The sequence below is a fragment of the Callospermophilus lateralis genome, chromosome 16, assembly GCF_048772815.1.
Source record: "Callospermophilus lateralis isolate mCalLat2 chromosome 16, mCalLat2.hap1, whole genome shotgun sequence".
In the NCBI taxonomy this organism is placed as follows: Eukaryota; Metazoa; Chordata; class Mammalia; order Rodentia; family Sciuridae; genus Callospermophilus; species Callospermophilus lateralis.
Genome location: NC_135320.1, coordinates 82,867,533 through 82,881,134, shown reverse-complemented (window position 1 = coordinate 82,881,134; position 13,602 = coordinate 82,867,533). Strand labels below are relative to the sequence as shown.

General features: G+C 40.3%; 1 protein-coding gene across 3 annotated transcripts in view; it reads left to right on the top strand.

The window, feature by feature from the left end:
* Dnaaf11 (dynein axonemal assembly factor 11) overlaps window positions 1-13,602 on the top strand; it is an 83,422-nt gene that overhangs the window by 22,685 nt on the left and 47,135 nt on the right. For 2 of the 3 annotated variants that reach the window (XM_076836147.2, XM_076836146.2), the window contains exons 1-2: window positions 2,083-2,151; window positions 7,593-7,822. In XM_076836147.2, the coding sequence (XP_076692262.2) occupies window positions 2,083-2,151; window positions 7,593-7,822 (299 nt within the window). Of the gene's footprint in view, window positions 1-1,978; window positions 2,152-7,592; window positions 7,823-13,602 lie in introns of those variants that run through there. The other variant, XM_077105586.1, reaches the window with a different exon arrangement.

Sequence of the window (13,602 nt, the reverse complement as noted above, 5' to 3'; positions counted from 1 at the left end):
AGAGTCTGGGATTAGTTAACTCAGTGACCTTCACTGTTGTCATCAGGAAGACAGTGGAAGAATATTGGGTCAGGTTAGAATTAAGAGTTGGAGAAGTCCTACAAGACATGGAAAGGAAAAGATGGCCGTGTAAGGAGAACAAGGAAAGACAGTTGAGAGGTTTGAAAGGGAATCCATGGTCATTCATGCCACATGCCGTAAATTGTTTTTTTAGTGATAAAATAAGCTCTGTTAGTCTTGATAATGTGAAGATTGTTGCTTGCTTCAAGAGGAGAAAACGTTGTAGAATGTTGGGATTGGAAGCCAAGAACAAAGGTTGAGCAATGAGTCGGGACTGGGCAGGAAGAACCAGTGGCTGTAGGTCCAGGGTGGTTTACAGTGTCTACACTGCCTACTTCTGGGTTCTTCCTCACTTCCTGGTGCCTTTGTGTATTTAATTTTTCATTCCTGGAATACCCATCTCTGTCTCCTTTCTGTATCTTAGATAAACTTGAGGCCAGAGACAAAAGAATTTTAAAAATCACTATATATTGAAGATTTGACTGAGTAACTTGTACAGAGCAGGATCCCAGTAACTCCTGCATGGATGGAGGGATGGATGGGTGGGTAGGTGGGTGGGTGGGTGGATGGGTCTCTGAGTGAGATCTGGGTCTGGGAACACCAAGGTGCAACTAGGTTTTGGAGGAGACTGGCTTGGGGTCTGACTAGATAAGAAAACATGGAATCTGGATAAAGGGAGTCAGGTGCTAGAGTCGAGAAAGTGTTCAGGTGAAGGAACGCTGTCATTCAGTGAAGTCAGTTCCACTGTAAAGCTTTCAGAAATGAGGACAACCTTACCAAGGGTGATGCAGTTTGCAGAGTGATGAACCAGTGTGGAGTGCGTTTATATTGGTGATGTAAAGCTATCCGGAACCAAAGTTTACTCTTAATTTAAATAGCCACAAAACAGAGACAGAAAAAGCAACATACTCAGGGAGCATAAAGGAAGGGTGGTGTGTAGGTGTTTGAAGAAGTAAGTGCAGACAGGTAGATCTTTACTGTTTTCTGGGATGGACCTCCCGAGTATTGAAGGCTGGAGACTCTGCCATGTCAGTCCCAGGAGCACCAGCCGGTCTCAGGCAGAGACAGCCTGACACTGAACCAGACCTAATGGCTGCCTCATAGGCCAGCCCAGCTCTTGTTAGTTCACTGCAAACTCTCTGCTCCTGAAAACAGTGCTTCCCGTGGGAGCCCTGTTGAGGGAGCCACGTGATAATCAGAAGCGTGCTCACTGGGTGGCTGCATCACAGCTGGTCTTCCTGAGGGCCTCTGAGTGTCGGAGAGCATGCTAAGCACCTCACAGGAATCACCATAGTTCAACTTCACAATAATACATGCCAGTGGATTTACAAATACCGTTAGCATTCTGCAGATGAGGAGACCAAGGCTTGTAACCTGCCTGTCCAAGGTCATAGTAGCAAGGATGAGACAGAGGGAAGACTTCAACTCCTAATTATCAAATTCTCATGGAATGTGAGTGAGTGAAGACAGTTAAGTCAAATTTGAATTTGATTCAAGTTCACGTAGCATTGGCTGGCTGTGAAATGATGGTCGCTGGGCATCATCTTCTATGATGGGACCTTGGGACCTCCTCATGGGGAGTTTTGCTCTCATGTAATGCCCACCCTTGTAGCCACCACCTTGGCTTTCTTCATGTTGGGAGTGACCAGATCTAAGCAGTCCCCAGGCTGGGCCTTGAAGAGGTGAACAGGGAAGGTGATTTGCCCTAGCCGGAGGACCAGAGGGTTGGAAAAAAGGGGAGATAGGAAAGTGAAACAAGACTAAGTCTTTGAGCTGGTACTTCTTAACACTTCTTGTTAAGCAATGCAGTTAATCAGCAGATTTAAAATATTGTAATTCTTATACCTGTAATGTGCTTTTTGTACACATTTTAATACACTGTGACTTTTCTTCTTTCTTCCTTTCCTTTTCTCCACAGGATGTGAAGGGCTGGCAAAGCTTGACTTGACTGTGAACTTCATTGGAGAGCTGAGCAGTGTCAAGACCTTGCAGTGCAACATCCACCTGAAGGAGCTCTTCCTCATGGGCAACCCGTGTGCGGACTTTGATGGCTACAGGGAGTTTGTGGTGGCCACTCTTCCACAGCTAAAGGTTAAGTTACAGTGTAAAGGGCCCAGAAAAATGAAAATGAGCAACTCCAATAATTCCTGGTTTAGTCACAGCATTGTCAGGAAGAGTGTTGCTGCAGAGAATGGAATATTCCAGAGAAACAAAATGAATTCTTTGATTTCTAAATTTTTCACGTTGTTTCAGTTGCTTTCATACATGTCTTCCCTTAATTGAAGTATTTCTTGTTGAGCTTAGTTGTTGCAAACCGCATTCATCATCACCACTGCTAATTCATCCGCACCACAGTAGGTTCGTGTTCCAAAGGTAGCTGCAGCTACATACACTTACATTATGTAGTTACTCTGTTTTCATAATTACTTTTTTGTTGTTGCTTTTTATTAGTTCATTTTCTGAGGCAGGGGACCTTGGCATTTGCTGTGCGTGAGAGTAGTTGGAGGCTGTTAAAGCACAGGTTTCTGTACTCCCCACCCTAGTTCCTGGGTCAGGTCTGACACCATGCACACTATTTGCATTTTTGCTCTTGGATTATGCTGATGCTGCTAGTCCAGAGGCCTCTTCAACAACAATTGCTCTCTATGTTCGTCCAGGAAAACATGCAGAACGCCTTGATCTGTTATCTGCTCTCACACCAAGGCAACGTAGACACTTCCTACACTAGCTGTGTGGACTTTCCCCACACATAAGCTGACAGTCAGCTCTCCAGCAGTGGACCCCAGCTGGGTGTCCTCTAATCCAAGTATCTTCTACCTCCAAGTGGATAGTGTCGGATTCTACAGATTGAGGGCTCAGTCCTAGAATGCAGGACTGCGCCCCTCATTTTAGAGTTTAGTCACAGGCCCCACGTGTTTTTATCTGTGCTTCTGACAGACTGGCTGTGAGTCGGGCTTTCTTGAGTTTGCTTAACTTGCTTCAGCAGCTCACAGAGAAACACTTACTTATGTTTACCTGTTTATTATAAAGGACACTGATGGAGAGAGGATAGGGTGAGGTCTGTGGGAAGGGGACCTCCCTCCAGGGTCCTCCCCTTGTTCAGCCAACACTGTTGTTTTATTGGAGACTTCATCACACAGGCATGGTTGCTAACAGACTGGGCGGGGAAGCCAGAGAGGCCTGTTTAGTGTCTTCAGCCTGCCTTCCCCCAGGGGTGAGGTGAGGAACCTCGGGAATGAGGAGTCTTAAGGCCTACTCTCAGAAAAGGTCAGTCCGAGAATTTCTTTATAACCAGGCAGAGGCAGGGGACCAGCCTTGGGGAGGGAGTTACAAACTAGGAACCATGGTTGACAACCCCCAAATAGATATTATAATATGTTAATATAGTCCCATCATATCCCTGGATTTAATAAATTTAGAGCCTAGGAAAAATATCATTTTAAGAGGAAGTAGACAACTGAGAATATATTAAAGTGGTAGTATTAGTTTCATGTCCTTCCAAGAGTCCCCAGCCTCCGTGTGACTCCACGCTGCTACAAAGAGAACACACGGATGGGTCAGTTTTGTGATCAGCATCTTCTCAGTTCTCAGAGGGCATTTGTTTCTTAGATTTCTGTGTTCCGTCTGCAGTTGAGAGATTGCTGACTACTAAATTAGTAGTTACATCCTTCCGATGTAAAATCTCCTAGAGTAAGAGAATGAGTGATTTAGGTTGCTGAATCTAGAATCAAACACAACCAAAACTGATCATCATTGTACAGTGGCTTCTTAGAAATTGAATGAGAATCAGAGTATCACAGGAGTGGAGCTTGTCCTCTAACTCCAGGGCCACCTCTTCAGAAGGACTGAGAAGCTATAAGACTGGATGGCAGCCACAGCTGACCCTGTGTCAGTGCTGCTGTGTCAGGCTGGCTGTGTGAGACTGTCATCCAGGTACTGGAAATGGGATGGGGTAGTGGCAGGTGCTGTGTGCACAGTATCTCTGATCCTCCTGTGTAGGAAACAGTGCATTCAGAGATGAGAAGTTCAGGGCTCAGGGAACTGACACCTTGGTTTACACTGACACATCTGGCAAGTGGGCCAGGTAGGATTTGAAGCCACATGTGTCTCATCACTTGTTTCTTCTGTCTGCATGAATGTACAACCACAGGATCAAAGCTTTCATTTCAGAAAGACTGCACTAAGTCAGTAGCTGCAATAGACACTCGCTACAATAGCCTCTGTTGGAAAATGATATTCATAAATGTGTTTGTTCATATTTAAAAATAGCTTGATAAACTTTAGAATCTTAATCGCCATTTTATTAAGACCTTGTGATCTGGTTGAAAAGAATTATGTTAATAGAGGTATTATTTTCCCGGGACTACTGTAACAAAATGCCACAAGCTGGGTATCTTAAACACCAGAAATTTACCATCTCACAGCTCTAGAGGCCAGCTGTTCAAGAACAAGGTGGGACAGGGCGGGCTCCCTGAGGGCTGGGAGGAGAATCTGTTCCTTGACTCCTTCCTAGTTCTGAAGATTCACTGTCAGTCTTTGGCCTTGTCTGTCTTGTTGGCATGTTACCTTGATCTCCACCTTTGTCTTCATAGTATCCTTCTTGGGTCCCTGTCTTTTCACATGCCATGTTTTGTGTAGACCCAGTCAGGTTGCATTAGGGTCCACACTGCCCATGTGATTAGTCTTCGTGAATTACACCTACATGGACTCTACTTCCCAATAAAGTCAGGAGGTTAGAACTTCAACCCATAACGACGGAGTAGTAGGTGACTTTAGCAGCCACATGAAGAGGTGTGAGGAGAGTCAGCCCTTCCAAGCATTCTTTCCCCAGTGTCTGGGCCACTGCAGGCAGGAAGTAGTCACTGTGGCCTTGTGGAAAAGAGGGGTGTGAGCAGACAGCGGCTCTGCCTCCTGTCCCACTGCCTGCGAGCTGCCCCCTCGTTCCCCTTGTGTAGGCCTGGATGAGAATTCCCACACAGAGGAGTTCTGGGAGGACCCAGCCAGGCTCAATTCTTCTTTTCTTTGCTGCAGCAAAGCACAATCATGAAAAAACATGATTGTGTGGACACTACCTCTGTCACTAACAGAGGTGTGGACACTACCTCTGTCACTAACGGTAGGTGTGGACACTACCTCTGTCACTAATGGTAGATGTGGACACTACCTCTGTCACTAACAGAGGTGTGGACACTACCTCTGCCACTAACAGTAGGTGTGGACACTACCTCTGTGCTGTGGGATCAGGAGTAAAGAAAGGTCAAGGAATACTGGAATGCTCAACGTAAGACTTCAGTCCTGCTCACCAGCACCTCTGAAATCAAAAGTGAATTTGATTTGTAGGAAACTTAGGCCAATTTCATAGATGTCCTAATGGAAGTCATCAAGCAGACTGAGGTCCGTGGAGTAGGTGCTGGGGCACAGTCCCAAATTTGATATCAACTCAGCATGAGGTCTTTAGTTTCCTGTCTGTAGGTGCCAGGGGGCATTTGTCATCATCCTTTTGAAGCGTCAGCCTAATTAAATCAATGGTTATTTAAACCAAGTATAAAGACAGATTATCAATTAAATAAATACATAAATAAATGTACTCCATATTTGAGTAAGAGATATCACCTTTACTCCCAATGGTCATTAAAATCCCAGGTGAAAGAAGTTAAATTTTTTTAGAATTTTCCAAATTGTTATAAAATTATACACTTATATACAATATGTATATATTTGTGGTATTTAAGTATGTTATTTGTATAGTATATCAATACTTATATATTAATACTTATATTTTATGTGTATTATAGATATGTATTACATTTATACAATTAATAAATTTTTTATTGGGAATTTTTCAAATGATTACATCCTAACCCTAGCTTAAACTCTGTTAATTTAAGTTTGTGGATCACAAGTATCACCTTAAGGAATAGGTTTTATGGGAGGCACTGAGGAAGAAAATTCACCAAATTTTATTTATACCATTTGCATGTATAAGTATCTAACCACGAATCCCACTATTATATATAATCATAATGCACCAATAAAAAATACAATGCAAAAAAGGAAAAGGTTTTATTAAATTTATAATTGTGACCTCATCTTACATTGAAGGGTGCTAGAAGAAGTCTGTTTCTCTATGTGGTGGGGTCAGTTTCTGATTTTCCTCAAGTCTCCTTTATGAAACTCTGCTTTAGAAGTGTGTTTTAGAGCTAAGTATTAGAGGAAAGCCAGAAAATATCATACTTTTTCATTAAAGATAGAGAAAACTATCTCTGATCATGTTTTGCTAGTTTGCTTTGATTGCTGAGTGTTTTAGAACCTAATCCAGCCAATCTGTAGCAACCATGTGTGTTCTTATTTTAAATTATTTTTTCCAAATCTGCACGTTACAATTTGATTTATAATTTAACTTATCCCAGTAGTTTTTTTATTTTATATTTTACTACATTTTCTTTTTTTTTTCTTTTCTTTTTTTTTCTTTGAATTCCTTTTGTAACAAATTAACACAAATTTAGTGGCTTAAAACAGTACAGATTTATCTTATAGTTCTGGAGGTCAGAAGTCCAAAATGGTTTTACTAGACTAGATTCAAGGTGTTGATAGGGCTCTTTTTTTGGAGGCTTCAGGAAAATCCCTTTCTTTGCCCTTTTTAGCATCTCAAAGGCATCTACGTTTCTGAGCTGTGGAAAGCCAGCAGTGCATCACTTCCACACCTCTCCCAACTCCGACCCTGACACTTCTTCCTTCTTCTTTTAGTTATAAGGACTCTATAAGGATCAGCCTGCCATCTGAAATCTTTAAGTCAATCATGTCTGCAGTCCTTCTTGCCATGTGAGATGACCTTTGCTGAGGCTACAACGTGGACTTTTCTGGGGAACCATCATCTGCCCAGCACATCTTTCCCTACCTTAATCTTTTTGTAGAATGAGGCTAGGCAAATAAATGGATATCTTTAAACTGAGAGCTTTGTCTTTTCAGATTTTAGTTGGTGTCTTGTTTTAATATTTTAATTTAGAAAAATTATAAAAATGCCAGAGGGATACATTGACTATAACAATAGTTTACTCTGTATCTTATTGTCAAGGGTAGAACATGGGCTCATTTGTATTGAGCTCAATTTGGTGAAGATTCAAGGTCTTGATTGTAGAGAGCATTTGGGAAGTGTCATTGTTTTGCTTTGGAGCTGCAATTTGGTTTAAGTATTCAAATCTTTAATATAGTGAATAGTTATAAATTAATATCAATATTTTGAGAGCTTTGCATTAATTCCCAATTGTGACAGAAGAACTGTTTATTATTAGTACCAGTGAAGATGCTTTATAAACTGTTAATTGTATGAAACAAGCATTGATTTAGAGGAGTGCTTCTGATATTTTGTATTAATTACTTTGTATTAATTCTCTATCACTATGCTACACTTATTATTTCTAATTTCAAGATATTTTATTCAGAATCATCGTGGGCTTCATTTGCATTCCTACTTTTGAATAATTGTTCCTTGTTGTTGTTGTTGTTGTTTTGTTTTGTTTTTTTTATTGAAGTGGCTGGATGGCAAAGAAATAGAGCGTTCAGAGAGGATCCAGGCATTGCAAAACTATCCAGTGGTTGAGCAGCAAGTCCGAGAGCAGGAAAACGCTTACTGCCTCAGAAGAGCCAAAGACAAAGAGGAGGCCCAGAGGAAGCTGGAGGAGCAGCAGTACAAGGAAGACAGGAGGAAGCGGAGGGACCCCGGCTTTGACGGGTGTTGGTACACAGACATCCACACTGCTCCGTACGTCAATCCCGAGGTTGCTTCTAGTTAAGTCTTATTAGGCCAGCCATCTGTGTCCTCTCCCCAAGGTGTTCACAGTACCACTTACATTGCAGAAGATTAATTTGAAGAATAAAGTATGATATAATTTTGGAGGGGGAAATGGAACATCCCATAGTTCATGACAGTTCTAGGAGGCTCTCTTCCCTTAGAGAAAAATGTCTCTTCTAACTAGCAACTTTAATTTGCATCTAAAATTATCCTCAGAGAAATCTGTATAAAAGATGTACAGGAAAAATGAATTAACAGGTGTACTTTGATTTATAAAGTAGGAATATCTTAGAAAAGTTAAATGCAAATCACGTGTTTATAAATTGAATAATTCTGATTGCATCACAAAACATTCTGTTTTGTGAATTATATAATGAATATACTTTTAATGAGATTAATAACCCTCTAATTGATCTTTTTTATGAATCTGAATTTTTTCATGCTATTTAAGTGAATTGAAACTGTAGTCAGTTGATTGGATTCCATACAGTGAAAGGTTTAAATATTTATATAACAGATTCTCTTATAACTCAGAAAATATGATTACAAAATATTTCAGAGATAGACAAATGTCTTAAAAGTAATTAGATAGGAAGCTATAATTCCACTACCCAAGTTGATAAATGACAATTGTTTGTTTGCTTTGCATCTTTTTGAAAGAACGGTGAAATGCCATTAAGAGAGTTATAAGCGTGCTGAGAATCCAGTTCTTTCCTTCAGGTGTCTGCCATCCTGAAGTTGGTATATATTTGATATACATTGACCTCATTATATTTTTGATGCCCTTAAAACATGATTGTAGCTCTTTAAACAAGAGAAGTTTGTGAGTGTGCATGTATTTGGTATGAATGGCATCTTTCTGTAGCTTTGCTTTTTATTCAACATGTTTTTGAGATCTATGCCGAAGAAGACAGGTGAAACTAATTCATTCATCCTAATTATGGAATAACAAACATTTCATTGGATGAATAAATTCTAATTTATTCTAGAGATAATATTCAAAATATTTAGCAGCCAGTGGTTCTTGGCCCTGGCAGATCAGAATGCACACGGCTTTAACAGACTGAGGCCCTACCAGTGAGTGCCAGCTAGGCAGCCCTGGAGCAGCCGTCCCTCTGTGCATGGCCACTTGCATTGTTTGCCCTGCTCCATTTTCTCAGACAACGTTGCACACATTTCCTTGTGAAGACATCAAAGTTTGTGTGGGATATTGAATAGAACCACTGTTACAAATAAGTTATGACATCTTTTCAACTTATATGTATTTCCAAAATGTTTTCCAAACTTAAGCTCATCTATCAGCAATATAGGCAAGCTCTCATAACATGAGATTTTAAAAATATGGTTAACAAAGTTTGTTATTAAATAGCACCTAATTTTTTAACCTAATTGGCATTTGTATAATTAGAATGAATTTGAATTATCTTCTCATATGTTTATATCCATTCATATTTCCTCCATCCTTGTCTTTTGCTTATATTAAATAAATTGTAAGTTTTTTCTTCCTGATTTATAGTTTTTTATGTTCTGAATACAAATTCTTTATACATATCTTCTCCCAGTCTATCTTGTGTCTTTAATTATAAATGCTTCTACTTGTAGAATTAAAAAATATGAATATACTCAAACTTATTTTTTCCTTATTTTTAATGGAATTCACCTTAACCCCAGTGTCATCTCTGACTACCTGGAATGAGCCTTTGTTGGCGCTGAGGGTGGGGTGCTCCGTGCTCCCCGGATAGGAAGCCCGGAGCTCCTCATCACTTCTTAAGATGCTCTTTTCCCCACTGATAAGAACTGTCGTCCGAACCAGGTCCTTCTGAACCTGTGTTTATGGGTGTGCTTCTGGTGCCCCTTGACTGCTGCATAGCAGCCCCTCCACTTGACTTGAATTTCTCTAAATATATAGTGAATCTTGTATTTGACAGGAGATACTCTCATTTTTTCAAGATGATCTTGGCTGATCTTCCTTCTTTACCCTTCTGCATGAATTTTAGCATCCACTAATCAAATTTCCCCCAAACCCCTAGTGGAACTTTAACTGGAATTGCTTTTAATTTAATTAGCGCAAAGTTGACATCTTCATGGTATTGATTCTTTCCTTGCTGAAATTTGGAATTGTTCTTTGTTTATTTAGATCTTCTTTTGAGTCTTTCACTAAGGTTTTAAATTTACCATATAAAGGTATTACATCATCTTTCATTAGATTTATTCCTAAGAATCTGTAGAATAGAATAAAAAATATAATTGGTTTTTACTGATGTATAAAGAGACAAATGATTTCTGAATACTGATGCTGTATTAAACAGTCTTGCTGACCTCCTTAAAAGTTGCAGTAGCCTATAGGATAACCTGAGTTTTCTGTGTTAAAAAAAAATGAAACTACATAGTTTATAAATAGCAACTTTAAAAAAGTTTTTTAATCCTTCTGCTTCTGCTTTATTATTATTATTATTATTATTTTATGGTATCCAGGAAGATCTTCAATATGGGATAGAATAACAGAAGTAAGAAGGGGTATCAGTATTTCATTCCCAACTTTAAAAAAAGTTTTTTTGGGGTGTGGTTGTGACTCAGTGGTTGAGTGCTTGCCTAGCAGGTATGAGGCACTGGGTTTGATCCTCAGCACCGCATATAAATAAATAAATAAACAAACAAATAAATAAATAAAGGTATTGTGCCCATCTATAACCAAAAAAATTAAAAAAAAAACATTTTCAATTCCTTGTCATTAAGTAAAATGATTTCTTTGTAGTTTGGTAAAGTTTCCTTTATGCAGTACTGGGTATTGAGGCCAGGGCCTCCCACAAGGAAGGCGAGCCTTCTACCACTGAGCTACATCCACAGTCTAGTTTTGTATTTTATTTTATTTTTTAGACAAGGTCTCACTAAGTTGTCAGGGCTGTCTTTGAATCTGCTCTCTTCCTATCTTAGCCCCAGAGTAACTGGCATGAAGAGCTTTAATCATGACATACATTGAATTTTTATTGAATGCATTCCCTATATCTATTGAGATAATCATGTTTTACTGTTAATGTGTTGAATCACATTAGTAGATTTTCAAATATCAAATTATCCATGAATTTCTAGAATAAACACACTTTATCCATAATATGTTTATTAGTGCATTTTTACATTAATTTGATTAATACTTTATTGATGCATTTGAGCCTGTGTTCCTGAGTGAGTTTATACTGTTAGGTCCTTTTCTCACTCTATTTTTTCCTGGTTGTTTTGCTTCAATGTTATAATAGGCACATACATTTATTGGGGATCACTTGCAAATCTTGGTTTATAAAAACTCACACAAATTGAAATTCGTCCTTTCCTTGAATTTTAGTAGAAACTTGTAGCTGGGCTTCTTGCAGATGCTTATCTGCTTCCCCCGCAAGGCTGGCTGGTCCTTCACCACCTTCACCCCATCCAGCCCATAGGAGCAAAGCCTGAGTATTCTGGAGGGGCCTCTCTGGACTAGTGGGTCATTGGCTAGCTAGGGAGGAGCAGCAGGGTGCTCCTCTTCCCAGGATAGAGATTTTGAGACTTAAGCACAAAAAGGGAACGTGCACCTCTCACCTCAAGAGGGCCTTAGTGGGAACACTCACACTGAGAGCATTTCTCAGGCCAAGGATCTGAGACATCCCATAGGCCAAGTGCAAGTGGTGATAGGAGCCAGGTGGGGCTGTCATAAAGGGATGCTGCCCAGGAGGGTGACGACGGTAAGAAACTGTGAGGTGAATCGCCAGTGGCATAAGCTGAGGAGTTGTCACAGGAGTTGACCAGCCAGGCGGTCCATTGACTGTTTTTGACAGGGAAAAATGCCTGGAGGACTCTCCTGGTTTGTCTAAGAACAACCAAACTGCTGGCACGGAAGAGAAGCCAGTGTTGGGACCAGCCCCAGAGAGAGCAGCAATAGAGAGGATGTAACAGCAGTGGCCACAGGAAAGACGCTCACCAACTTCCCCCATCCATCCTGCTAAGCCCAGAACCTGAAGGCAGGGGACCCCAAAGACTCCAGTGAGCTAGGACACAGGAGTAAGGAATAGAGGAGCAGTGAGGGGTGGAAGAGCCAGTAGGCATCTCCCAGGGCCAGGCGGAAGGGCAGGGGTTGCTGGGAGAGGGAGGTAAGTCTGAAGCTTTCCTTAAACTGTGTATCTTTGAATACCTTTTAGCTGACATGAGACTCTTCTTGAGAGTGCAGATAGGACTGTGGGATCTGCGAATGGTTGAGAAGAAGGTTCTGAGAGAGCAGGTTTGGAGGGCGTGGTCAAAGGGGATTTTTTTTTTTCTTCAAACCCCGATGTGCATGGTCTGCTCCATCCATCAGTCAGCTACGTATATTATGTGTGTTTTGCCTTTGAAGATTTATGTTTCTTAGCTGACATTTCTGATAGTTTTTCTTAAATTCAGTTATTTTCCTAGGTTTTTTTTTTCTACTATTATTTTAGATTGCAAAGGTGAAAGTAGACCAAGTAGTCACTTTCCAGGGAGAAGTCACTTAAGTAAGGGTCCAATATTTTAGTAACAATTAGCTAGAATATTAGATCCCCTTCATAGATTGTTTTCAATACCATAAAGAATTATAGAGAGTGTCTATTTTCAGTGATTTATATTATTTTACTTATTAAGATACCTTGTTGCGTTTTATAATATGTAAAGAATCTAAGCATAATTTTATTCTATATTCTATTTACAGTATTTAAATTTCATGTTCCAATGTTTTGGGATAATCCCTTGAAAAAAACATCTTAGTTCATCTCAGATCAACCAAGCAAACTTTTTATGTTATTTCAGTTAAAACAACACAATCAATATTTACTGAGTACTTACTATTTGAAATACTTGGTAATAAAAGCTTCAGGTAACTTTTTCATTTAATATCAGTTTCTAACAGAGTATATATTCCAGGAAGAGGCAAGAGATCATACCCAGTATACATTGTTGGAATGAGGTCACTTTCCCTCCACTAGAATAGACTCATCTCCTGACAGCAGTGTCCTGCTCTGTCTTTTCTGGAACCCTGTCTCTGATACCTGGCACTCAGGAGATCCCCAACAAATATTTCTTGAGCTTGTGTTGAATGGATGCTAATATCACATGTAATACCCATTCCGTGATGTATAGAGACACTGTTTGACTCTCGGACAGTCCAAAAACAGGGATAAAAGAGAAATCAGAGAACCATCACCATATTAAAGTCAGAAAATCAGAAGTTAACCCTGAAAAATAAAGCAAGCAGAGGCCACACCACAGAAAGCCTTGTGTTTCCCTCAAGAAAATTTTGGAGGTAGAAGATCATTAAAGGACCTGGAGGTAATGTGAGCAGGCACTTGGAGCAGCGTGGGAGGGTGGCGTTGATGGCTGGAGCTCTGCAGGTGAGGTGATGGCTCGGCTCAGTGACGCTTGCCTGTCATCAGAACCCCTGCAAAATCTGCCAGGATACCTGGGCCCCACTACAGATTTACTGAAGGCACTGTGATGGGGGCCAGGTAGCTGGACTGTTCAACAAGGCCTTCCAGGTAGCACTTCAACCAGGATCATGAGCCCTCGAATCTGATACAACAAGTTCTGAGGACAGAGGACCAGGGCCTGTCTCAGTGCTATGAAAGTATGTCCTCCAACTTGGCTTAGATCCTCTGAGACATATTGTCAGTCAAAGGCAACATGCTGATGAGAAAAAAATAGGTGTATAAGATATTTAAGGGGCAGCATTAAGGATGAAACTCAAGGTCCATTTTTAGTCTTACGTGCTC